The sequence below is a fragment of the Staurois parvus genome, unplaced genomic scaffold (assembly GCF_062004578.1).
Source record: "Staurois parvus isolate SC_StPar_1 unplaced genomic scaffold, SC_StPar_1.0 ptg000155l, whole genome shotgun sequence".
NCBI lineage: Eukaryota > Metazoa > Chordata > Amphibia > Anura > Ranidae > Staurois > Staurois parvus.
Window position 1 is genome coordinate 14,686,285 of NW_028317951.1, and position 27,629 is coordinate 14,713,913.

At 41.8% G+C, this 27,629-nt stretch overlaps 2 protein-coding genes across 3 annotated transcripts in view; one reads left to right on the forward strand and one right to left on the reverse strand.

The window, feature by feature from the left end:
* Window positions 1-872: 872 nt before the first annotated feature.
* GPR160 (G protein-coupled receptor 160) lies at window positions 873-24,757 on the forward strand. Of its 2 annotated transcripts, XM_089675485.1 has the most exons (4): window positions 873-991; window positions 4,765-4,842; window positions 8,974-9,090; window positions 23,540-24,757. In XM_089675485.1, exon 4 carries the CDS (start codon window positions 23,586-23,588, stop codon window positions 24,645-24,647), a length of 1,062 nt encoding a protein of 353 aa, XP_089531611.1. In that variant the 5' UTR covers window positions 873-991; window positions 4,765-4,842; window positions 8,974-9,090; window positions 23,540-23,585; the 3' UTR covers window positions 24,648-24,757. The 2 variants fall into 2 exon arrangements, with proteins under 2 accessions (XP_089531611.1, XP_089531612.1); XM_089675486.1 differs by lacking the exon at window positions 8,974-9,090.
* PHC3 (polyhomeotic homolog 3) overlaps window positions 21,027-27,629 on the reverse strand; it is a 130,574-nt gene continuing 123,971 nt past the window's right edge. Inside the window, exons 17-18 of the transcript XR_016312462.1 lie at window positions 23,217-23,356; window positions 21,027-21,241 (exon numbers count right to left, since the gene is read on the reverse strand). The gene's annotated coding sequence lies outside the window, so the exon portion shown is untranslated. The remainder of the gene's footprint in view (window positions 21,242-23,216; window positions 23,357-27,629) is intronic.

Here is a 27,629-nt window from a genome sequence, read left to right on the forward strand (position 1 = left end):
GGGTGGTTGGCGGCAAAAACACGGCTCAACTCAGCATTTTTGCTGCCCCCCCAACCGCAAGTCTAAACAAGGTCTTAAAATGCAAGTGTTTTTGATGCATTTTGCAGTTTCTTTTTGTTAATAGGATAGTATGACAGTTCTAGTCATGAAGTGGGATTGTGATTCAACTTTACACTCTCTGGTACGCAAGTAGCATCAAAGCCGCTGGAAAGCAGTGCAGGTTCATATCTATGCAGGTTGCAGTTCATGCGTTTTCTGGTATGTTTTGTATTATTGAACACGTTTGTGATTGTTTTTGGCTAATGGGAAAGTATGACCGTTCTGTTCATGTAGTGCCACTTTGATGCGACTTTACACCCTGTGGCACTCACGTGGCATCCAAGTCGCACTACATGAACAGAACTCTCATGCTTTCCTATTAGCCAAAAAAACAAAACACATCGAAAATGCGTGTTCAAAAATGCAAAACGCATCAACTGCAACCTGCATAGATGTGAGCCTGGCCTTCCAGTTTGGCTATAGAAGAGTTCGGAGGTAACCAAAGTCATCTCTAGCAGTGAGGCATTTGTATGCACCTCATGTCTATGCAGCGTTGTGAGGTGAACACTGTTTCCTATGTGATTCTACATTGAGCCTATGGGGATGTATGCTGCAAGTGTAAATACGGAAGTATGAGTTCTCTGCAACGTGAGGTACATGAACACTTGTTCCGGGAGTGTCACACACACAGGCAGAAGCTCCTCTGACACGTCCCCTCAGGACACAGGACAGGAAGAGGCGGAAGGCGACCATAGGAGCAGGAAAAGGTCACCTGTCACACCTGTGCCGGGACCGCCCCTTATACACAGCTCCGCCCATTCCAGGCACATCACTGGGAGCGCCCTGCTACAGTAGTGAGGGGCGGGGTGAGCGATGCTAGTGGTGTTCGGGGAGGAGAGGCAGAGGGAGTCGGAACATGATGTGAGAGGAGCGGACACCGTGGGCGCTCCAGGTGAGTGACAGCCCGGACCGGGTCATGTCTGAGTCCGACACCAGCACAGGGAGTCCGGTACTCAGATCTGGGCTCCGCTAACAGCAGTCATGTGTTCTGGTAGATGTCAGCGCAGAGTACACACTGCCTCCTCCATGTACACACTGCCTCCTCCATGTACACACTGCCTCCTCCATGTACTCACTGCCTCCTCCATGTACACACTGCCTCCTCCATGTACTCACTGCCTCCTCCATGTACACACTGCCTCCTCCATGTACACACTGCCTCCTCCATGTACTCACTGCCTCCTCCATGTACTCACTGCCTCCTCCATGTACTCACTGCCTCCTCCATGTACTCACTGCCTCCTCCATGTACACACTGCCTCCTCCATGTACACACTGCCTCCTCCATGTACACACTGCCTCCTCCATGTACACACTGCCTCCTCCATGTACACGTACTGATTATTATGCTTACAGCTGGGATACTGGGGCTGCTGCACTAGAGCAGTGTGCTGGGTGACTTCCCTTTCCTCACACCCCGGCCACTCGAAGCTTCATTCCCACAGGGTTGCAAGGGTCAGCATTAGAGATCGGCTTGGATGTCCTCAATTATTATTATTATACAGTATTTATATAGCGGCAAAAGGTTTGCTCAGCACTGTACAGAGTAGTGGGGGACAGTACATGAGACAATACAGTAACAAAACAGTATACGAGGGGTTCCAGGGCCCTGCTCTTTCGAGCTTACAATCTAGGGGGGCCGGATCTCGTGGGGTGCAGTACAAAAAAAATTTGGGGTACAAAGTCACAGTCTGAGGTATTTTAGTATATGTTTGGACTGTCATTTGATTAGGATGCCTCCATGCATCAGGTGCCCGCCCCTGCCCGCCCCTTCCCGCCAGAGTGCCTCCATGCATCAGGTGCCCGCCCCTTCCCGCCAGAGTGCCTCCATGCATCAGGTGCCCGCCCCTTCCCGCCAGAGTGCCTCCATGCATCAGGTGCCCGCCCCTTCCCGCCAGAGTGCCTCCATGCATCAGGTGCCCGCCCCTTCCCGCCAGAGTGCCTCCATGCATCAGGTGCCCGCCCCTTCCCGCCAGAGTGCCTCCATGCATCAGGTGCCCGCCCCTTCCCGCCAGAGTGCCTCCATGCATCAGGAGCCCCCCCCCCCCGCCCCTTCCCGCCAGAGAGCCTCCATGCATCAGGTGCCCCCCCGCCAGAGCGCCTCCATGCATCAGGTGCCCCCCCCCGCCCCTTCCCGCCAGAGCGCCTCCATGCATCAGGTGCCCTCCTTCCTGTCAGTGTGCCCCCATGCATCAGGTGTGTCCCGTCACAGTGCCTCCTTACATCAATTGTCTGCATCGCATCAGAGTTCCCCCTTACATAAGTTTCCCCCGATCAGACTGGCTCATGGCTCAGTGCATGCACTGAGACCTGGAGGGTGCACAGCCCACCCCAGCACCCCCTTAGGTCCAGCCCTGTTTGACCATCTTAACCCAAGCTTCTTGTTTCTTTTTCTGGGCTGTTCCCTTGAGTGAGCCAAAGAGTGAGGAACAACTCAGCCTCCACCTCAGTGGAGTAGAAAAATGTTGATAGTTGGAGGACACCCAAGCTCCTCTCTAGGCATCCTCAAGATTCTCATCATATTCATTGGTGCCCAATCATACCTGAGCATTGTTTTTGCTCAAAGCTTGAAGAAGTAAATTAGTTTTAGGAGTTGTGCTATTTTGGTCCCTACAGGCATCAATGGGAGTGCCTGAAAATGCAAGTTGGGAGACAGTCTCTTGCCTGTCTTTCTCCTATTAAAGAGGAACTAAACCCTCCTATCCTTTTCAGCCAAGGAAGCTGCCATCTTAGCCTCTGTTTGATGTGCAACTGCCATGGTGCTGCACATGTGATCAGCCATTTGATGGTTTGACAGTTTGGTGGAGAGCACAAGCAAATGTGACAGCAATCCTGGCATGCCAGGAACAAAACTGGTTTTATTTTTTTTAAGCTGTTAAATTGGTGGGTTTAGTTCCACTTTTTACGGGCTATATGAGAATGTAACAATATTACAATAATGTATCTTTTATAAAACCAAATTCCCGGAGGTAGGTAGGAAACTAGACAATACTACTAATACTAACTAAATAGCAGGCCGGCTGCTCCAATCTGGGGGGGGGGTTCGTAATCCAGTCATGTGCAGATGATATAAGTAAACAGAAATTTGCTTCTCATGTAATTGAGTCCTTCAAGTGGAAGCCCAGTCATATCCTAACTAAAACTTGCTTCTACTTCCATTCTAACCCTTATACTAACAACCCTGCAAAGGGAAGACGTCTACACTTGTTTATCCTGAGGGTGCGCTGGTCTGGTCACATGATTGGCTCCCAGCACCAGCTTTGGTGTAGAGGAAGAACAGCCGACAATGGATGCCCAATAATAAGCCTATGGAGCCTATAAGCCACATAGACTCTGCAGCTATTGTCAACAATCTCTCCTGTTTGCTGAAGTGGGCCGCTGGAGAAATCCTGTGACGGGACTTAAGACTATGGTTATAGGGTCCACCTTGTCATAGAAGTCCCCCTTAGCTGCTCCAGTCGAGCCTTATTACTACAGTCATAGAAGTCCTCCTTTGCTCCACCAGGTGAGGAAGGGTCCCCTGCCTTATTACTCCAGTTATAGAAGGCTTTGTGGTCGAATTCACTCACTGGGTCCAAGTGTGCTCCCGAGCCTTACCCTGCAGCCTTGGAGGTAGCCACATTGTGGATTGTAGTGACCAATGATATGTACCATATTTTTCTCAAATGCAGCTCACCAGGCCATATAATAATAAGTTACAATAACAAAGCTATATATATATCACAATAGATAAAAAAAATGAGTTGTGAAACCTATAGCAGCTGAACACAAAAACCCTGATACTAGGCAATCTGCAATAATACATAAAAGTGCAGTGCTTAAATTGACAAATAATCATAAAGAAACAGTGAAAAGTGTATAAGAAAATAGTCCATCCACAAATGAAAGAAAAGTCCCAAACAAAGCGCGATTAACCACTCTTAACAGGGGGTCATGCCTTTCTGGTAAGCCCCCTGTACTAGTGGTTGGTGAAACAACTGTCCTTGGATTTTTTTTGCTTCATCACAACCTCTGGGACTTTTCTTTCATTTGTGGATGGACTATTTTCTTATACACTTTTCACTGTTTCTTTATGATTATTTGTCAATTTAAGCACTGCACTTTTATGTATTATTGCAGATTGCCTAGTATCAGGGTTTTTGTGTTCAGCTGCTATAGGTTTCACAACTCATTTTTGACCACTCCTTTACAGGGGATCATGCCTTTCTGGTAAGCCTTTTGTAGTAGTTGATGACGCAACTGTCTTTGGATTTCTTTTGTTTCATCACAACCTCTGGGACTTTTCTTTAATTTTTGGATGGACTATTTTTTGACACTTTTTTTTCACTGTTTCTTTATGATTATTTGTCACTTTTTTTTTTTAAGCGCTGCACTTTTATGTATTTTAATTTATATATTCTAATAAGTTACAATTCATTGTGGTGCTCTGCAATGCACATACTCTAGGTCGGCGCATTGGGGTGCCATTGAGAATAAATGGCACTACAGTGCAGCTACAAGAAAAACACTCATTTTCATGGATTGTGGGAACTTTTATTTCTGCAGAGCAGAGATGCGAGCAGAGCCTTAGGACTCATTCACACCTGTGGTCCATGTTATATAGCACTAGTGTGAATTAAGTTGTTACGCTGCCTTACAATGTTTTTACTTTTTTTTTCCCTTTAGTGTTACTAAAACCAGGACCCTGCATTCACTCTATCTGGTCTCCCACAGTACACAGAATATGGAAATGCAATTACTTTAGTAAGTATAAACAGCTAAATACCTTTTCTCAGCAGTTAGAGCAGTCTTGTGACTCCTATCAGTGTCCAGCAGAGCACTGGTTAAAGCTTTCATTCACCCCTGATTGTCCTATGAGGCTGCATAACCCCTGACCCTCTCTAATTGCTGATTGAGTGAGCAAGACTGCGTATAATTGGAAACATGAAAACAATTCAGAAGGAAAAAGGGGCAATGAAAACAAAATAAAAAAAAAAAAACGAACATTGTTCTCAGGACAGGAGGAGAACAAATCTCCTTGGCAAGACCTAGAGTTAATCTGTATAGTCTTCGGTGGATTAACCCTTAGGACTTGTTTACCCTTGATTTAAAAAGCTGACTCTTAACAAATGTACATATAGCGTTAATAGGCGCATTTGACTCTTGTTTAAGGCACATTAAAAACGCTGCTCCAAACATCCTATGTGCGTTTTTGGCTCATTTGATGTGCATTCAAACACGATCTTTTTTTTTTTTTTTAAACAAACTGTAATGTTATTAATGCGTCGCAACTGCTTCACGACCATGCTGCAAACACATGCTGGCACATTGCCATAAACTTGATTGGAAGGACTGAGGGCAGGGGAGCCCACTCCTCCTTAAGGGCACAGGAGCGCACTGGACAGCCAGCACATAGCACAATGACAGCCAAGGCGTCCAGTGCACCTCTCACCAATATATCAGGAGTACAGACAGCAACTGCCCCAATCTATAACTGGCCTTCACAGCAGGAAGCACATGGAAGGGCGACGCAATTTCCCCCCCCCCCCCCTTTTTTTTTTTATATAAAACATGGACAGTTTGGTTGGTTGCAGGCTGGTTGGTAAGTGAGCTGGGAATTTCTTTGACATGCGCCACCCTTCCATATGCTCCTTGCTGCAAAGGCCAGTTATAGATTGGGGCAGTTGCCATTTGTTTGTACTGTTGACTGGAAGGAGTTGAAAGGCTTCAATATCTTCAAACGTTACTTGAAGCTTTTTCAAAATCATATGTGCTTGAACACATTGATGTGAATGGACACCAATAAAAACAGTATGATTTCTCTTGTCATGGGATTATGTGTGATTCAGGGATTATGTGTGGTTCAAGTCATATCTGAAATTGCACCAGTGTGAATCGGGCCTTAAAAAAACAGGTGAGTTATACAGATTCCTGAATTTTGTCAGTGTTGTTATCCCAATTCTAAGAATGATGGATCCGGTTCCATGGTGTTACAAAACCAGATCTAAGGATTTTGAAACTACTAATATAAGCTTAAAAAGATATGGTACATAGGTGTGTTACATACTTAAAGCGGAGTTCCACCTGGGAAAAAATAAAAAAAAAAATAAGTCAGCGGCTACCAAAACTGTAGCTGCTGACTTTTAAAATACAGACACTTACCTGTCCCTCCATCCAGCGTTGTCCTCACCACCGCTGGTTTCACTGGCCGCCTTCTTTCCCTGGTGCCAGCATCTTCAGTGTGGGCATCTGGCTGTGACAGCTTGCGGCTTCACAGCCGGGTGCCCACTTTGCATGAAGAAGCGCTGCGCTTTGTGAATGGCCCTGTAGTCTTCTGGGACCTGTCACGTGTCCCAGAGGACTATGGGGAGGGAGGGGGGGGGGGGGGACAACTTCCGATTGCCTAGGAGATTGCAGTGGGAGCGGGTACCTGTCAAATTTGGGTACCCGCTCCCCAAAGGTGCCAATCGTTAATGGGGTGAGGGGGACAAAGGCTTAAAGCGGAACTTCCCCTTTTGGGTGGAGCTCCGCTTTTAATGACTTTCTACGGTATATCTAAAGAACTTCTCACTAATAAGATATATTGACATGGCAGATTTCTGCCAGTAAAGGTAGCCAATTCTTTTACACTCTCTCCCCCCCCCCCCCCCCCCCCCCTTTTTGTTGATGGTTTATCATTGAGATGACTAGAGTGATGCTGTTATTTTTATCTGTCAATTTGATGAGAATATTCAGGCTCCATGTACACTAGCATTTTTTTAAGCTAAAAAATGCTGGATAAAGAAAGGCTGGCTATAATGGTTTGTAGTAGCATCCAGAAGCGTTTAGGAGCATTAGCATTTTTACATTACCTGTAGAGGGGGAGGAAAAAAAGCTAGGGACATTTTAGTAGCGTTTAGGAGTGTTGAATGTCCTTTTTTTTTTTTTTTTTTTTTTTTTTCCCCCCCGCTGGCTGCTCCTAGATGCTGAAGCTCAAAAAATGTTCATAGCCTAAAGTAGTGTGCATGGACACATAGCATAACGCTATTTAGCTTCTATGAGCAGAAAAAATATGCTGATAATAGCTTCTAGGAGCTTAAAAAACAGTGTGCATGGAGCCTTAAAGGCCGTTGACCTAGAACCAGGTCTTCCAAAGTGCATCCATTTCATATTGGCATCTTAAAAGGAATGGAAAAGGTTGACATGCATATGGGAAATATGAATGTATGTAAATCACAATTTTTTTTTTGTTTGTTTATAAAGTGCAATATATACAAATAGGTGAGTACGTATTTAGCAAACTATTCAGGTACGTGAAACTTTAGCTCTACAGAATATATCTATGGGAAAAACCCAAAACCTTTCCCATCTATATTAACAGTCTATTCATAGACCTCAAGAGGAGAATTTTAGCTGAATCTGTATTTATCTAGTGTCAGTATATTATGTTGGCCTGTACGCAATACATAAACATTATTAAATTTGAACACTGGGGATATTTTGGCTTCTACATAGGCTTTTAGGTTGTGGGCAAAATTCGACTCATGTAAACATGTGAAAAGGTTATACAAACTCCATGCAGATAAGGTCCCTGGTACCATTTTCTGTTTAGAACCTTAACTCTTACTCATAAGGATGCTTTTTATTCCTACTGTCTGCCCAAATATATATATATTTTTTTTATACTCTTTTTTTTTTTTTTTTTTTTTCCCCCCCCCCCCCCCTTTTTTACTATAGCTCCAAGAAGGAGCTATCATTCTCCATGCTGCTAATGGAAACAAAGGGGCAGGGTTAACCAGTGACCCCACCCCTTTTTCCTTTAGTAGCGGGGCAAATGACAGCTCCTTTCTGGAGCTATAGTAAATGAAAAAAAATTTGGTTAGTACTTTTAAAAACCGGCAATGACATTTAGTGGTAGCTCATTGTATACGCTGCTCCTCTCCCATCCTTAAAGGAACGCTCCCCCCAAAATTTGCAGTACACACCGCCCCTTGTATCGGCTACATTTTTCCTAGCTATTATCAGATGATATGTTTCAGCATCTGAAATTTCTGTGCATCTTTAATTTGAGGCATAAAGCTAATCTATCCATTGCACATACTAGAAGTGACCGCTTTGCTGCATAGAAGGCACCATACGCAGCCTGCATTTGTCTTCCATATGCCCACCCTCCACCAGCATCTGCTGCTTAAATTACTAGCCATCACCAGGAAATTGGGTATGGGGCATTGCTGGCCTCCTTCTAAAAATACTATTTTCCTCGGTCTGTTTCCAGATCTTTAATTTCAATAAGCTATATGTACCTGTAAAAGCCTCCCTCGTGTAGACCTCCAAAAGGTCTGAAACTGATGCTGGGTGCAGCCATTATAAATGTGATGGCACAAGCCAGTACTAGGACATAGGTCATCTGGTGCCCTGGGTGAAGATGCCAAGCTGTGTCCATCTCCCTCTCTGGTTTATTATGTGTGAGTGGGTATCATTTTAAGACAAAACAATTGAAAACATTTTTAAAATGCATTTAATATTTTTTTCAAAAGGAGAACTTATCCTTTAACTAACAGTCAGAGCAACGTATATGTAGTATTTTATTTTGCCCTTTACCTTACCACTAAGAAAACTGGGAATATGATTTTTGTTTTTTTTTATGTGGAATCTTCTTGTGCCCCCAAGTCAACTTTTAGCTATAAAGTATTTATAGAGCAATAGTGGTGATAAAATGCTATCCTATATCAGAGACCTGCATCGGATTAGGTACCCGAAACAATGGCAGTTGGGAGTCATTTACGGGTATCTGCAGATCATGGTAGAGGGCTAGTCAGAGGTAAAGTCTGGGCAGGATAATAAGCAGATAGCTTGCTTTTTATTACCACCATGCTTATTTTATTAACTACATTAACTTTTTTTTTTTTTTTACAGCGGTGGCGGCATGTAAACCGATTATAGCTGATGAGAATTTGTTTACCTTTTCACTCCCTGCTGCTGGCTATGTAGTATGTTGTGGATGATACTTCTGAGTCCATGACACACAAACATGTGAGTTGCGTTTTTTTTTTTTTTTTTTGCCTGCGTTGTAGTACAGTTTGGAATTGTACGCAGAATTGTCCGCGATTCCAAATTGCTAGATGTAAACGGGGCATAAATCTTAATTTGGAACTTGTTTTTGACTCATTCAAGAGCCTTTAGTTTTACTTTAACACCGTATCAAACCCAAAACCCATAAATGTAATATTTTGCAACTTTCCTATCATCATATATGCTTGCTGCATTGATTTGTTTGAGTAGTTACAAGCAGTTTCTTCTTTTGAGATGAAGGTTTTACATAAATGAAAATTGATCATTGTAAGCACCCCTGTCAATGGTAAATAATTTGTCTCAACCCACTAACTGCTACATCTGCAGGACTGCTTGTTTTGGTGAAAAAGAGCAGGCTTAGTGGAAGAATCACCAGTTGAATATAAAGGAAAAAGAGGCTAAAAAAAAGAGAAAATGAATGCAGCTGCCATATCTAAGAATTGGTATCGCAGTATGATGTTTACTTTTGGGTTTTATACGTCTTTAACTCTCCTTTTTATTATGGGTTTATGTAAAGTATTTGATATACAGTCATACTGCTACTTTAAAAAAAAAAAAAAGTGTTATAGATATATAATCATCTCTCGACACATACATATACACACCTTTTTTAATAATCACATCAATGTGCTTTAAAATTGTGACTTGCGCTTTGTCATCTTTGAGAATCCGGAGCCCAATAGAAATGAAAGAATTGCCAATCACATTCAGTCCTGCTCTAGAAAATTACAATTGTCATGTTTAAATCTAATTGGTAAGGTGTGAACAAAGTGCAATTGTTAGAACTGATACTTTGATAAGCAAGGCCAATAAATGTGACCAGTTTCTCTTTCGACTGTATATGGCAGGGCACCTATACTATGTAGTTATGAAAGAAATAATGTAGTGTTTAGTCTTGGTAGATCTAAATGTCAGTCTCATTTCAAATTAATGTGCAGGCTTGTTACTGAGAGAATTGATCATGATAAGCTGGGTTGGCGCTGCACAGAACTAGGTCTCTCTCTCTCTCTCTCTCTCTCTCATGCAGGCGGGTTACAGAGAATTGATCATGATAAGCTGGGTTGGAGCTGTAAAGATCTAGGTCTCTGTCCCTCTCTAGCAGCTTTTTGCTATAGGGCCTCTAAGTGCTGTACATGTTTCAGCATGTAGTTCCAGTGTTTCACAGCAGTTAACAAAGCCGTTTCATAATATGCACCAGAAAAAATGTTCATTCCAGAATGGGAAAGGTTGGGGAAATTGATATATCAATGAACTGTTTTGGTGGGTAAAATGTGCGAAATTGTTTCCAACATGTTTCCTAACCTCCCTGGAGGTATTCCCGAGTGTAGCTCGGGGTAAAGATTCAATACCACAAGCGGTAACCCCGAGCTACACTCGGGAATACCATGCGGTGCTGCTCCGGGATCCCTCGATCACTTACCTTGTCCTGCGCTCCTGCGATGTCACTCTTGCAGTGTCCCCAGCAATGTAATCCGGCGGATGCCGGCATCTGGGTTCCGTCCCCTGCGAGCGTCAGGACGTACGGGGGACGGAACGGTGGGAAATTTGAAAATGACAAAAAGTGACATTCACTAAAATCTTAGTAAAACATTACTGCATCAAACCATTTCACATGCATTTTGTCCCGAGTGCTTTGTCCTGTGTCCTGCCTGCATTTTTACTGTTCTTATTGCCTGGAAACTGAGAAATGTCCATGGCGTCCAAAAAGCGTCCCTTTAGGTCAAAAGCAGTTTTAGACCAGCTAAAGAACAGCGATAGTAAATCAGAACCACTTGCAGAATTGAGTGATAATGATTCGTGGGGAAATTCGTCATCAGACACTGAAAACGATTTTGCGACTTTGCTCAGTGATGTGCGAACTTAACACTATATTTCAAATTTCAGTGTTTTTGGTTTGATTATATTATTGAATTTTATTATTATATGATTATTTATTAAATTATAATTTATGATTTCGTGTTTCAAGTTTTATCCTACCCGGGATGTTTACTAGACTCTTGTTTGTACAGATTTCAGTGAGTTATTCCTAAAAATTACAGGCCTACAATAAAAAAAATACATATTTCCATGCAAAAAATGTACCGCTTTGAGCACAGAAATATGGACATAATCAGACCGCTAGGAAGGTTAAAACCTACAAAAAGAAAAATCTATCCTGCACCACTTACTTAGCCAAGTCTTGTATCTCAGCCTACTGGAGAAACGCACATCCGCATTCCTTATCCAATTGTAGGAGTGCAGAGTAGATGAAATTCAACAAATGGAAGACTGGATTTCTTCCTCATGAAACACACGAGCAGCCTATCCCCCCCACTTGGTTTTATTGGAATGTTTGTTTAATACACTACTTTTTAATACATAAACCATTTTTCTACGATTTCCGTAGGATTGGGCAATATATGCAGACAAGGAACGTGGAGGGTAGAATGGGGCAGCATGTGTTGGAGAGGAGCGCGGAGGGTAGGACGGGGAAGCGTGGGGAGGTGAGGAGTGTGGAGGGCAGGGCAGAGCAGCGAGGGTAGGAGAGGAGCGCGGAGGGCAGGACGGGGCAGCGTGGGTAGGAGAGGAGCGCGGAGGGCAGGACAGGGCAGTGGGGGTAGGGGAGGAGCGTGGAGGGCAGGACGACTGGTAGAATGTGTAGTAGAGTCTGTGGTGACTTGAAGGGAGTTGTCCAACAGTAAGGGGCATGAAGCAGATTGGTGGGTTTGGAAAAATTGTGGGGATATCTTTTTATATGAGGGAGGGGAAGTGGGGTGGCCTAGGGAGATGGAAGGGGAGAGCTGTCATGGGGTGGTGTGGGGCAGCTGGGGGGGGGGGGGGGGGTCTGTCAATGTGGGGTGTAAGGCAGGAAACTAGAGTCTGTTGGAGGGTGGTGTAAGGCAGCCAAGAGGAATTCTGTCTGGGGGGGGTGTTGGGCAGCTAGGAATGAGCATCTATCAGCTGGCGGTGTGGGACAGTCTGGGTGAGAGGAAAATGTTGCTAAGTTGGGGGGGAGAGTTGGGGATTGCCTGCTGAGGGGATCACAAGATGGAAACCCTCCCAGCCAGATTGCAACCCTGAAAGCATATCCAATCCTCCCCATTATATTCGATTTTGTTTTCCCTGCCGCCTCATCATCCACCCCTAACATCACTGACTGAATCTTAAATCAGGACTACACTGTATCTGAGCATCACAAACCAAAAACGCTATCAAATTCATTTTTAATATTCAAAGCAAACTCACCCATCCGTGTTTTCATGTTTTTTGGGGGTTTTTTTTCTGAGAAGTCACTTTTTAAAAACGCCCTCTAGCATTTCTAGTCATGACCATCATAAGTAAAGGCAGATAATGCATTTAGCACTTACGTCCTGGAATCCATCTGCCCTTAGCCCAGGCATACAGGCACAAGGGTGTGCTTAGCTGAGAAAACCCCTGTTCTCCTCCTGAAGACTCCTGGCATCATTTGCCTAGACCTTGAAACCAGAAAGTAACTGAAGAAATAAAAGTTTAAAACAAGTGAATGATACACTTTCCTATCTATATACTAATAATGGCAGCATGATGACTAAACATAGTTAATTATTAGTCACAATAGTCCATGTTGATTGAGAGAATGAAGTTCCATTTTACCAACCCTGGGAGGCACGCCTCAGTAATCCCTGACTGCTGTCATCACACCAAGCTACCTTTCTGCAAGCAAACATCTGTGGTCCCCAGTTCCATCACAGCACAATTATCAGTGTTGTTGGCTATAGCCAGTGGCACTGTTTGTTTGTTTTTTTTTGTTTTTTTTTTTTTTGTTTTTTTGAGGAATAAAAAAAAAAAACCGACAGGGTTGTTGTACAGAAGTTGATTTGATTGTACTGAAGTTAATCAGGGTGCCTGTACATGAATTGATATTCAGACGGTCCCTATTGAACTGGCCAAATTTTGATCCATGTATGGCTGTTTTTAGACTTCTGGCATACTGTTTTGGTCCTTCCAGGTTGTCTGGACCTTCTGTGCCATGGGACAGTCCACTATGGCTGTTAAAACACAGTATCTGACGGACATAGGGCCTATAGGAATCTGTCATCTCTACATTTCTAAAGATCACAAAATTGAAATTCTACCTTGGTCAATGCCAGCATATAACTGCTTTAGACTACCTGTAATTGGAATTGCCCTGATTTTTGTTGCTGAAAAGGGGAACTTGCACTTCAGACTCCATGCACACTGGCTTAATAAACTGCTACTCCTAGAAGAGTTTACTGGTTTGACTGTAGAAGCAACTATTGCTGTTCTGTGTGTCCATGCACATTAGATAATGTAGAGATGTGTTTTTTTTTTTTTTTTTTTTTTTTAAGCCAGTGTGCAGGGAGTCTCAAAGCTGATCTTTGATTAGACACACATTTTCTGTAATCCATAACACATCTCTAATGTCTTCTTTACATGCAAGCAGTGTAAGTACCTTACTCTGACTTGGTATCTGTCACTTGCAGTCCCTGTATAACAGGGCTGGAGTGAAAGAACAATAAAAAAAAAAAAAAGCCAATCAGTTCATGGGCTGATGAGAAGCAGGCTCATCAGAAGAGAAAGCAGTGTGACCGCAAGATGCTGCTTCTCCTTTCATTGTCCAGTCAGAGGCTGGGGCAGGTCCAGGACACCCTGGGATCAGGAAGTGACTGGGATGATGTTGGCCATCAGACTGAAAACATCCAGTGGCAAAAATGTACTACATGGTAAATCTGTAGTGTCAAGCTGAATATTGCAGTCCTTCCAGGTTTTGTGGACCTTCTGTTCCATGGGTGGTCCACTATCTTGCTTCTCAGATGCTGGTTTTGACTGCATGGCTGTTCAAACAGTTTTTGAGGTGTATGGGGCCAATAGGGATAATTGTATTGGTAGTTGATGAAATAGAATGAATGCTGGCTTTCCAACAAATGAACTAAGCCATCATCCTGCATGTCTTTCCACCAGGTACATAAGAGGTTTTGTACTGTACCAGATACATAAAATGGATGTTGTACTGTAAATCCTCATATAGTGGGACTTGTTACATGGACAGACATGTAAGGAGAATAACCCTAACATTTGAGTACAAAAAATCTATTATATGGAGACTAAAAGATATATTAATCCGGAAGTCGGAAGATTGCGTCGGTGAGACCGGGTTGAACTGAAAAGGTAGGAGTATTAGTGAGGACAGTGGAGAGCCCTGGCAATAAGAAGTGCATGGTTTGACAGTACAAGGGGCTTGGAAGATGGAAGAGCCAGGGGAACACAGTGTGAATTCACATGTGCGCTGCGAATTGAAGCTCTGTGTTTACAGCTAATTGACAAAGTAGTTGTTCAGGTCAGGAATTTATCCTGTTCACAACTGATGACGTGCAATTCAGTAGCATTCCCATAGAGGTCAATTGCCTGTAATCCGCAACTGAACTGAACCACACTGCTCAGAAATCGTACAGGACTCTTTTTCAATCTGCACTGCCAGTGCATCTTGACATATTTGAACAGGCACATGTTATTTCACATGTCGTGCATATTGGATGCGGTTCAAACCACATCTATCTGCATATATGTGAACTGGCACTGTAAGGGCTCATGTACACTGCAGCTGATAAACTCACGTTTTTAGGAGCTGTTCAGCGGGTGTTTTTTTTTTTTTTTTTTGGTTTTGTTTTTGTTTTTTTTTCAGCAGCCCCTGAACTCACTCTAATGTTTTCCTATGTGTCCATGTACGCATCTTCGTTTTACAGACATTTGAGTTTAGTCGTTTTTTTTGAACGCAGAAAACATTCATTCAGCAGTCGATTTTATCAGTGTTTCAAAAGCAAAACACTTATAAACGCAGCAAATCACATTTATAAGCATTTGCGTCTGAAATTTTTTTCACCGCTTCCAGTTCCGGATGCTGTCATCATGAAAAATGCATGCAAAGCATTTTCAAGGTGCTCAGATAGACAAAACACTGAACACGATGTTCCTACCAAGCTTGTTACACATTGTAATGAACAATTCACACCTCAGATCTCTCCCACCCTTGGAAACAAAAGATATATTAATGACCATTCACACCTGAAATTCCTCAGGAAGACCCCCCTGCCAGGTGACCTTAATGACTCACTCCACCAGACACCTTTCCCACCCTTGGAAACAAAAGAAATGTTAATGAGCAACTCACACCTAAGCTAATCTGAACACATACTGCTGTTTCTGCTTCTACTCTCTGTATTTTTCTGTAACAGTCTGAAATAGTTAATAATTTACCACTTTTCAGTGCATTCTGAGCACATGGGAGGTTCTCCTGTACTTATCTATAAAAAAAAGCTTCTAAACGCAAACGTGCATAAACTCGTTATGCGAACGCGGCTAAACAGACTTTTTTTTAACCTACATTTTCCAGCAGTCAGTTTCCATCGTTCAGAAGTGTTCCATGTACATGGGGGTCTAATAGTGGAGAGTGAGTGCCGAAGTTGTGAAGTGCAGTGTTTACTACGTACTGCACTGATGATGGTACAAGCAGAGTTGTTGTATTTCTGGGCCAATACATTTTTTCAGCTGCTGTTTTGGCTTTTGACGTTTTCTTTTTTTTTTTTTCTACAGCCAGTAAACCCCCCAGCATGTTATCCTATGTGTCCATACACACACAGACTGTAATCAACATTTTTTTGTTTTGGCAGGTGCGTTTTTTGGCTGGAAACCCCCCCCAGAACTAGTGTGTTTCTAGAGGAGTTTTTTAGCTGTAAAAAATGCTCCAACACTGAAATATGCAGTACATTGCTGCAAACCAGCATTTTTGGATGTGTGTTGTGTGGGTTTTTTTTTTTTTTTTTAAACCGCTGAAAAACTCGTGTTTTTAACGTGACTTTACACAGCTAATGTTACCAGTGTTATTAAAACACCCAAAGTGCATGGAGCTTTAATCTGAACTGAGACTGTGTGGTATTTTGCCTGCTAATAGAAATCAGAGAAAATATTTGAATTCCTGGAAAAGGATATGTTATACTGAAGTGAGAGTGATTGTGGTACATTGTATGACACCTAATATCTAGTGTTGATTGAAAAAATTGTGTACTAGGATTATGTGCTTAGATGTCATGGTTGGGAGTTAAAAGATGTTTCCTAATATATAAGGTTTACACAATTGCGGGTTGAGGTTTTTGGTATAGTTCCATCTTTGCACGGGGAGCGCAGACTTCATTCATCCTGCTTTTTAAACAGCATTTATGTTTTCCAGTTTTCAATTTTAAACCCAGAACGGGCCTTCGCTGTCCTTTTTTTTTTTTTTTTTTTTTTTTTAAGACCTAGGTCCTTCAATGTGATTCTTAGCAAAGGTTTGCTAACATCTCAGGCGTTACTGACAACATTCAAAACTATGCAAAACCTATACACCTGTGCTGTGGAAACCACCATGTACATTTCAAATTAGTAAAATCTGCACATATTACAGTACTCCTTCTAGGGTCAGCAGACTGCTGAGTACTGGAGTGGATCACACCTCTGTAAACACAGTTCAAGAAAAACCTCTAAAATGGTAGACTGTAAATCTGGCCATGCACTATTTTTTCTTTCATTCAGCTGCAGCCATTGATTGATAACAGTTTTCCAGCAGGTCCCGTTGACAGAAGTCCGATCACACCGTTGATATCTTTTGCTTAGGAATGGTCACACACTAATCTATGTCGAACCTGCTGAATTTAAATCGGTGTATGACCAGCTTACATTGGAACTGCACTACATATGTCCACCACAAACCAAAAATACAATTTAATTTATAACATTCAAAGCAAACTCTCCCATCCATTCATGTCTCCATGCTTTATTTTGCTAAAAAATCTATTAAAAAACAAAACCCTGTAGTATTTTTGGCCATCTTGTGTAAGGGCAGATGATTCATGTAGCATCTGCTCTTAACTCAGGCATGTGTGTGTATGTATATGTGTGATATAGGTAGATAGATAGATATATATATCCATTTGTAGATGCTATGATTTTCACTTTAAGTTGTTCAAGTAGAGTAGCAGCTTGTACCCTGGTCTCTGTAGGAATAGAGATGGCAACTACAGCTGCCTTGTGTGAAACCTCATATATTTCCACACACTGCCGATACCTCCCCTTCTCATAATGAAAGCAGGGCTACAAAGAATGCTGTGGCTTCTATACCTTCCCATCGCCACTTTCTTAGACTTGCTGCTACAGTTACTGTGTAGGTAACTGAAGATGGATGACCACAATGACTGTACACAGGCACGAATACACCACCTTCCTTGTTATTGTTGCATGTCTTTATTCAGCCAAAGAAACTGTAGATATTGGTGTGTGAGTATATAATTGTATGTATCTTTGTAATGATTAAAATCAGCAATTCTAATGTAGCTATTTTTGTGTTGAGCTGTCTCATTTGCATGGATTCGCGCAATACAGGAATCCATGTAGTGATATTTGGACCCTAAGTTTCTCTGTAGAATGCACAGATCAGCAGGAATATGATGAGGCTGTGTCAACCATTTTAAGTTCCCAGTTTGGCTGATCTGTGAGCAGATTCATTAGTCAGAAGTTTTGTTTTAATATGTAGTGATAAAGAAGCTGTGCTCATCTGAGAGCAAGCTTTGTTAGAGGAAAAATTAGCAAGCCCTAAGCTGGCCATACACTATATTATCCAATTGAACAATTTCTGTACAGTCTCTTTTTAGATTTACCAAAACTTGTGTAGTATCAGGACAAACCTAACCATGCTTTTAATTAGTATCCAATCAGGTAGCCCCTTGTATGCCATAGTTGATGGTAGATTTAGAGGGGATTGTACAGTGTATGGTCACTTCTAAATGGATGTGGGCTGCCTTAAAGTGGTAATTAAGTCACAAAAAAAACCAAAAGTCCCCCTGCAATTTGACATAATGTGCTAGTTTGCACCACATACTAGCATATTCTTGTTCCTCCAGTGGTGCGCTGACACGGCTTCCATCTTCACTTTGCCTTCCTTTCAGGTTTGCAAATTGCAGATGTTTTTGAATGGCTGAGCTGCAATGGCATTATGCATGCGCACTGGAGCCATGGTCATGGCAAAGGTCTCTCAATGGACGGCACATTCAAGTGAGAGTGCAATGCGCATACATCTGTGAAGTCACCGGCTGCTACTGAATATCTCCTAAACTGTGCATATTTAGGAGATATTCACTAATCATACGGGCAAGCTTTATTATAGGCTTACCTGTGTAGGTACAAGTGGCCAAATGGTGTTCACTACTGATTTAAGCTGCCCATACATGGATCTGGCTGCAGCGCTGATTGAACTGAAATTTTCCAGCAGTCCCATTCTTTAGAAGTTGATCAATATGAACTGGAATGGCCATACATGGATTGAAATGTGTCCAGTTTTGATCTATGTATGGCTGGCTTTAGTAACAATTTCAACATCTGCTTACCTGCTAGTGTCTCTGGTGGACTTACAACAGCTTACATTTAGTGCTTGTATCATCCAGTTCTGCCCATCTGGTAACTGCCAGAGTATGGCTGCAAGCTGAGGATATGTAGGTAGGTTCTTCTCTAAGATGACCATATTTATCTATAAGTCATCCTGAGTCAAAGTGTGCCCAATTTCATTTAAATTGAGTTCGTGGCTGGAAGATGCAGGACTTTTTTTGTCCTCCAGAGAATAGGTGCAGGAACTCCCAACAATTTTTGTAGAATTTGCTGAAGATAACATAAAAGCAGTAAAATAGATTTCCTGCTGCCATCAACAGAAGCATCCCCAAGCACAATATCCCCCCCAGCACCCTTTGCCATTACATGGATTCAGTGCTGGAGATGCCGGAGCTGAGTTCCCCCTTGTTCCTGCTGAAAAAAGCCCTGGGAAGATGTTTACACTGCACACTTCAACACTGTGTGAAATTGTTAGCTATCTGGTTTGTTTCTTTAGTATGTTTTTACCTAGCATATAGCTAACCTTAAAAAGCATAGGCCCAAAATATTTAAAGTTAAAATCAGACGGGATTCTCTTTCGTCCTTGCGTTTTCTACAGAATCTGTTATAGATCTAAAGCAAACTCATGTTTACATTTCATTCTATTTAAACTGCTCTTGACACCTGCAACCCCCCCCCCCCCTTCCGATATGGCGCCTGGGACATGCTTGCCCCCACATTTAATTCCACTCGCCAAATGCAAGCAGGCGAGTGGAAATTTTGAGGCCTGATTTAAAGGATGCAATAAAGTGGAAATTCATTATAATTGGGCACCACAAACTGAAAATGCTAGAGAGAGAACAGAGAGGGTTAGCACAAGATAGAGTATTGAATGATGAGTTTTCATGAGGTTGGAGAGAGATGTCGTCCCATGAGGGGGGGAGAGAGGGATTGATCAAACTGGTGGCAGAGACTGGACTGCAGGAAGATTACTGCTTGGGGGGAAAATTTTTGTGTAGAGGATGAGGGAGGGATGTAGCTTTGGAGTGTGTGCTGGGGGAAACAGGGTGATAACTATGATAAACATGACTGCTGCTGGAAGGGAAATCTATATATTGCTCCTAGTAGGGGAACAGATACTATGCAATAGAATTAAAATATGAATATACAGTTAGGTCCATATATATTTGGAGAATGGCACAATTTTTAGGTTTTTTTTTTCTTTCAGATATTTACCAAAATCTATTCAAGCAATAGTTCTATAATGGATGTGGGCTGAAAGTGCACACTCTCAGGTTTAATTTGAGAGTATGTACATCCAAATTGGAGGAAGGGTTTAGGAATTGCAGCTCTTTTAGAGTAGTCACCCCCCCCCCCCTTTTTTTCAAGGGACCAAAAGTAATTGGATAATTGAATCAAAAGCTGTTTTATGGCCAGGTGTGGGCTACTCCTTCATTATTTCTTCAATTAAGCAGGTAGAAGGTCTGGAGCTGATTCTAAGTGTGGTATTTGCATTTGGAATTTTATTGCTGTGAACCTACATCATGCGTTCAAAGGAGCTGTCCATGCAAGTGAAACAGGCCATTGTAAGGCTTCAGAAACAAAACAAATCCATCAGAGAGATGGCAGTAACATTAGGAGTGGCCAAATCAACAGTTTGGTACATTCTGAGGAAAGAAGAACACACTGGTGAGCTCAGCAACATAAAAAGGCATGGACATCCATGGAAGACAACAGTGGTGGATGATCACAGGATCCTCTCTATGGTAAAGAAAAACCCAACATCCAAACGAGTGAAGGACACTCCAGGAGGTGGGCGTATCATTGCCAAAGTCTATAGTTAAGAGAAGACTTAAAGAACAGAGGTCATATATACAAAAACACACATTCTAGAATGACAAGACCGAGACACACCACTTTATTAGTTACACCTTCCTAGGCTTGGACCCCCTTAATTCTTCATGGCATAGATGCAACAAGGTGTTGGAAACATTCCTCAGATTTTGGTCCAGATTGACATGATAGGATTATGCAGTTGCTGCAGATTTGTCGGCTGCACATTCATAGCTAGGAAGGTGTAACTAATAAAATGGTGTGTGTCTGTCTGTCTTGTCATTCGTGTGTGTGTATGACCTCTGTTCTTAAAGGTATTAAGGGGTTTAGAGAGAAGTAGGGAGTAAGGTCTGGGCAGGCAGGGTGTCTCCAATACTAATAAAGGTTATAAACAGGCTGTGTTTAACTTGTTGGCACTTATGGTTCTGTGCCTTTGTCATGAATGTGAGTTAGGGACCTTAGATTGTACGCCCCTTGAGGGTTAGGGACTGATGTGAATGTACAATATATATATGTAAAGCACAACATAAATGGACGGTGCTATATAAGTACCTGTAATAAATAAAAATTTTCACTTCCCTCATATACTAAAAACCATACTATACATAAACCATATTCGTTATCACATATTCACAATCGTACAATTGATTTATACAAAGTGCTTAGAATAGTGCACTCCTTTTAAAAAGTGCTTAAACCAGTTCAGTATTTCATGTTCAGTGCTGCCACTGTAAATTGCCATTTTTCAACTTCTGTGATACTCTTGGACCCCACTCACCGAAGCTCCAGGACTCCTTCGTAAACAGTGGGTCTATAGCACTTTATTAACATTGCTCTCCTCCAAATATATGTGCTCCACCCAATGTTGTATACTTTTCTACTCTTCACACCTCCACTCCACCGAAGAAATCTGCACAAGGAACCAGAGAGCAATCGCCTATAGCATTATGCTGTTTATTAAAATTCACACCTAAAATAAAATTACACTTACAAAAGTATTTAGGTTTGCATGCAAGGCAAGTGCAAGCAATAGCGCTTTGGTTAGTATGTCCAGGATGCTCCTGCGTTCTATGGACTAGACGTGAGGTACCAGACGTGACATAATGACCCAAGGAAGGCTCCTCCCTACACGCTTCAGAAGTGTGACATCATCAGGAGCGGCCTAAAGTTCATGTGTGTGCACAAGTAAATGGTTTTTACAGTATATTAGAATTCCTACATCCTTTTCTCAAGTCTAGGTCTGGCCTGATGGAAAATAGTAGATTCCATAAAGTTACCTGAGCTTTTCACATCAATTCTTAAAGTGGGCCATGCACTAAACTAACATAGCAAGGTCCTCTGAGAGGTGAGGGGTTAAAACTGTTGTCAGTTCTTTGTGTCCCCACTGGGAATCCCTCTCTACCCAATATGTGGTAAAAAAGAGGTTTAGTGTTAGATATATTTTAGTCACTTGCCATCCACGTAATGCATATGTGTGACAGCATGGAGAGTGGGTCCTGACACCCACAAGCTGGACATGTGTTCATGGCAGCCTATGTTCTATGCTAAGAGTGCATTCCCAGCACAGTAACCGAGCTGCTGTATAGCTGCCAGCCTTTAGTTATGATCAGGAGTTGGTGGGACAGGCTCCTGATCAAGTGTCCACTGTGACAGCCAATCATAGTGATCACATGATCGAGGAAATCCGTTCGGCTCCCCCACCCTCCTTTTCCCAGCTTTAAGACCCAGTTAAAGGATTTCAATGAGTGGGCAGGAAGGAGTTAACTGAAATAAAAACCCCTGCGCTAAAGTTAGATATATTTGTTTTTCCCTTGGCTTCTGCATGCAACGCCATCCAGGAGAATGTTAAGCAGCACAAAACCCACGAGAAGATAATTGTACACTGTGCCGCAGTGAGATTTGAGCATCTCGCCATTCCATGGGATGTCCTCAGCAGGTACCACAAGGCCAGAAATGCTAGGGGGTAATTTTCAAAGTGGTTTCTCAGCAAAACATCAAGACGTGGATGGGGGAGTTTGCGTTATTAAAAAATAATTTGCGGTTTTGATTGGTTTTGGTGCTCAGTTGCAGTATAGTTCCACTTTCACAAAGCCTAAGGCGCCGTTCAGACTGGGTGGATTCTGATTTGATCAGGAGGGAATTTGTCCACTGAGCAGAGCGGGTGGATGACTGGTTCATGTTTGCTCAGTTCATGCAAGATGGTACACGGACAGAGCCTAGATGGAGGTGTGTGTGTGTGTGTTTTTTTTTTTGCAGACTGGATCGGATTGGAGGTAGGCAGGTGTAAACAGACACAAGCCCTTTTTACATCCACCGGTCCATAGAGGTGAATGGAGGGTCCGGTCAGAATTGCCTGAAAATCTGACACGCAGATCTGATCAGAACCTTCATGTGAAAGGGATCTAAGCAGTGTCAGAGGTGTGCACAGAGCACAGTTTAAGTCAGGATGGGCAAACAATAGAATATTTTGCCTATTAGCAGTTCTATAATTTGCACAACGCCTGCTTGGAGATTTGAACAAATCTAACTTTAAGAACCATAGAAAAGATTTATTTTGATATATATATTCTCAAAGTACAGTGACATTAGCAACCATTTACAATCATCTTTTGGTGATCTTACTAGAGCAAACCTTGTTTGGCTGCTTTTTTTTCTTCAATCTACTCTTGCTGTTAAGTAAACCCAAAATGACAGATTACTTTAGTGACCTTTTTCAGAATCAGGTTTTTCTGGTAGTGTCTGTATGAAGGGACTGGACACCTTTTCAGGTCAGACTCCTCATAAAAGAAAGCAGAGGCAGTAGTTTCTCTTGGAGAGTCAGCTGTAAAAATTCTGTCTATTAGTAATATAATTTACATAAAGTAATATAATTACATAAAGTATACCTAGTTTCAGATTTTTTTTTTTCCATGTTAAGTGCACGCATTCTAAGGCAAGCCATAGATGAGGTGTTCTTTCTTGCAACCATGGGGTGAAGGAAAGAAAGTCTCTTGATTTCCCCAGTCAACTGCGGGAATGCCTCCACCTGTTGGTAGAATAGTCTGGTAAGATCAGTTGTTTAGAATGAGGGCAAAGTAGCTGGACCTCTGCTGGTGGTCTGACAGTCATGGATAATTTAAAGCTTTCATCACTACAAATATCTATAACACAGTATAGGAAAGCCTTTTCTACTTGTACCTTAGTGTAACTTGTTGTTGTATTGTTCCAGAAAGAGGAATCTTGTGACGCAAAACAGCACGTCCTCCTGTGCCATCATGCCTGACAAGATCATTTTCACAAGCATATCCGCTGCAGACAACACATCAGGTCTGGATGTAATGAATGGACATGAGCTTCTGACAGACCCACAGAAGCTGGAGCCCAGCTGTATACTCATCTTGATCATAGCAGGCAAAGTCGTCATGAACATCTTCGTTTTTGGGGCAAGGCATCGGAATGTGAGCGCCAGCTTCTTGGGCTATTTCTGCATTTCTCTCGCTACTGTGGACTTTGCTCTCTTATTTGTTATTTCTGTCATCCACTATTTCCAGGATTTCTCCATTTTAGGAGTTCGAATCACCAACTATCACATTTGTCTGTTTACTCAGATTATATCTCACACATATGGTATATTGCACTTTCCGGTTTTCTTGGTATCGGGGCTGGATTACTACCTGACTATTGTGAAGTCTATAAAAATGTCATGGATTTACCCTGGACTGCTGTATTGTATTTATGTGCTGCTATTATGGACTACAGCCTTTGTCTATGTTCTTCGCTCTCCCATTGATTCTCCAGCCGTGGACAGCTATGAACCAGCATACTTGTGCACATTCTACATCAGCAGACAAAGTTTCTACTTATCGGCTGCCCTGGTTTTCACAGTTTTCCTGGTGCTTGTTGTGTGCTGCTGTGAAATTGTCTCCTTCATAAAATCACTGAAGGTTATTTCTTATGCCAGTAACACCATAGTATTGTTTTCATTCCCCTCTGGAGACCAGTGGCCCATTCAGGGACGAAAACATTTCTTGGCTTCCCTCTTGTTCTCATTTTTGGGAACGTGGGGTCCCTTCATTGTATTGCAGGTCATCATATTTGCATTGTGTGCTCACATCCCAGCATACATGGACATGAACATTCCTTGGCTGTATTTTGTGAACAGTTTCCTAATAGCAGTGTCTTTAGCAGTAAAGTATCCCGATCTACCAGGGACAGAGAACATTTTCTCTCCAGACCCATTCATTGGCTGGAAATATTGTGCCCTGCCCTTCGTGGTTGCTGAACACAAAGACATTTCTTTACTGAATAAGCTGCCATCTGCAGTTTTGATTGTTTAAATTTTGTACATGCGGGTTTTATTTCCTGGTTTCATTTTTATACAAATGTGAAACTACTCAGGTGGTATAAAATAAACTTGAAATAGAATTTCAGAAGTTTCTCTTGCTAATAGTAGTTGTTGCTTGAAATTAATGACAAAATTGTTTCATGAAAAATACGAAGTTGTTTATGCAAAAAAAAACAGTGGTTAATACTGCCCATTACTTTAACTTTTAAATACATGGCAGAAGATGAAACCTAGTGGAATAACTTTTTATGGGCCTCAATTGTACCTTTTCCTTCTGTCTATGTAAATCTGATAAGAATGGCACTTCTTCCTAAAGCCAGCCATAAACAGGTTTTCTTTCCTTCAACCACTGGTTACAGCCGGGAGCCAATGTGTTCTCCCAGCAGGGGGGGGGAAGCTGCCCCCACTGGGAGAACATAGTGATTACAGCTAGTGGCTTTAATAACCGCTAGCAATAATTACATGTAAAATCCAACAGGCTGGTTGTACCCAAGTTCATTGATCGATCAACTTGGGTACATTCAGGTCTGCCTATAGATGGTCTGAATATCAGCCGGTCCCTGCTAAAATGGCCGAGATTCCAACTGACGATAGCTGGCGTAAGCATTGTTGATGGTTGTTTATTCTTTAACTGAAATGGCCTTGAATGCTTGTTTTAGAAGCAGAAAAATGCTAATTTTTGGAACCAAGTTAAAATATTAGGAATTTTCCTAAATGGGGGGGAAAAAATATTTAGGTAAAAAAAGCAGTATACAGCACATAACACAACAAGGAGTTTAAAACTTTGTGAACATTCTGCATATGAGTACTTTATTGCTGGTGAACTGTGCTCCAAGATGTTTGGAACACGCTATCTCCTTCAGAAACGATGTACTAATGTACCTAGAAGAACTGATGCTGTCTTGAAGGGAAACCGTGCTCACACTAAATAGGCAAAAAAGCAGTTGACTTAGATCTCTGTTCTGTCTGTTGATTATGTGGCTTTTTATAAAACCTTTTACCTGAACCAGTTTACCAGCCTGAGTTACCTTATTCAGATGATGCTGCTTATATTACATTACTTCTAACTGAACTACCTCATGATCCTAGGGCTGATGTCAGATGGGCAACTCTGATTCTAGTGATAAAATCACCAGCATCACAATCACTAAGACTGCCTGTCTGTTCCTATTAAATAGCTCCCTGGCCAGCTGTGGCTGCTGAATTGCTTCCCTGAATGTTACCAAATCTTGATCACCAATGATCAAGCAACATCTTGTTCTTTCAGCTAGCAAGGGAGTGATTTGATAGGGACAATCAGTCTAGTGCTGCTTATATTACGTTGCTGCTGCACCAGCTACCTCACCAACCTAATGTTGCTGTTACTACATTGCTGCAATATCAACCCAATCCTGTGAATATTATGTTGCTGTGATGTCATCAACCCAAAACTCATTAACCTAGGCCCGTATTTTATTGCTGCTAAACCAAGTACTTCATTAACCCAATCCTGTGAATATTATGTTGCTGTGATGTCATCAACCCAAAACTCATTAACCTAGGCCCATATTTTATTGCTGTTATACAAACTACTTCATCAACCCGATGCTGTTTTTTTACTCTGTTGCTGCTATACAAACTGTCTCATCTACCTGGTGCTTTTATTACATTGCTGCTATAGCAATTACATAATTTCAGTTATGCTGATCACACAAAGTTGCTGGGTAGTATGGTAAGCTAAACTAAAAGCAAAAAAACCCCCAAAATTTGTGAATGGATGGTGGGGGGGGGGGGGGGTGAGTGTAAATGGGCTTTTAGGATTTGCTAATGCCTGGCACTTCATGTATTTGGTATGTTTCCTAGCATAATTCATGGCCACCGCATTGGAAATGAGGTTCAACAAGCTGAATTTTTGAGTGCTAACATACACCTAAAATATGTATGTCTACTGTAGTGGAGGTAGAGTATCGAAATGTGCACTCTGACAGTGATGCCTGCATCCTTCAAATTACAAATTCTTTGACAGGTGTATATACTTACCTATTTTATGGCTGCTCTGGTCCAGTCACATGATCTTCCCAGTGTAAGTCAATAGTGGCTATAAGGGGCTAGGAGAGTGCTCTGACAACAGCTAGTAAAGCCGCGAACAGTGGCATCACCCAGAGGCTTCAGTGGCCCATCCGTTGTTGGCGCTCCTTCTCTCCTGAGGCCGGACCAAAGTGAGCTGAAAATAGGTAAGTATATACATCTTCCCTTTTTTTTTTTTTTTTTTTGTTCACAGGTTAGTTAACACAGATGTTATGAGGGGGTGTGTACATTTTTTAAAGCAGAACTATATCCAAAAAAAAAAGGTTTTGTCTATAGTTCTGCTTTAAAAAATGTACACACCCCCTCATAACATCTGTGTTAACTAACCTGTTAACAAAACAAAAAAAATCTGACAGGGGTTTTAACCAGGGTGGATTTGATTTAAATCAAACTGATTTAAATCACTAGTCAGTAAGGCTTGATTTAAATCATAGTTTTGTACATAAAGACTAATTCTTGCTGGTATAACTTTAATATGCAAGTAGATGAAGATTTTTAGAATGACAACTTTTAATATTAGTTTTTTATCCCCAGTTTAATAGGTTACTCATTCATATTTGGACAACTTTTCTGTTGTACTTAGGAAGGAGAAAAATAATCATTACCTTAATAATAACAATTTAAATAGATTTATCCAACTGAAACAATAACATTCCAGCATATGTTATTTGCTTAAACAAACATCCATGTTTGTTAACTAATTTGGCTAAACAAAATATATATATTTTAAGAAACTTAGACTGTCAGCCCCTTCCTCCTCACACTTACTTTCACTTTCTTGTGCAGATCTATTCCACTCCAAACAATCAGAAAAATATTGTTTCTATTCTATTCACTGAACTTCTTGAAACTTAGCACTGAAGGGGTTGCTTCTGTATTCATAGGTTTGTAGAAGTTAGGATTAAGG

Coding starts and splice junctions, on each gene's coding strand:
- GPR160 (XM_089675485.1), top strand. CDS start 23,586: ATGCCTGACAAGATCATTTTCACAAGCATATCCGCTGCAGACAACACA.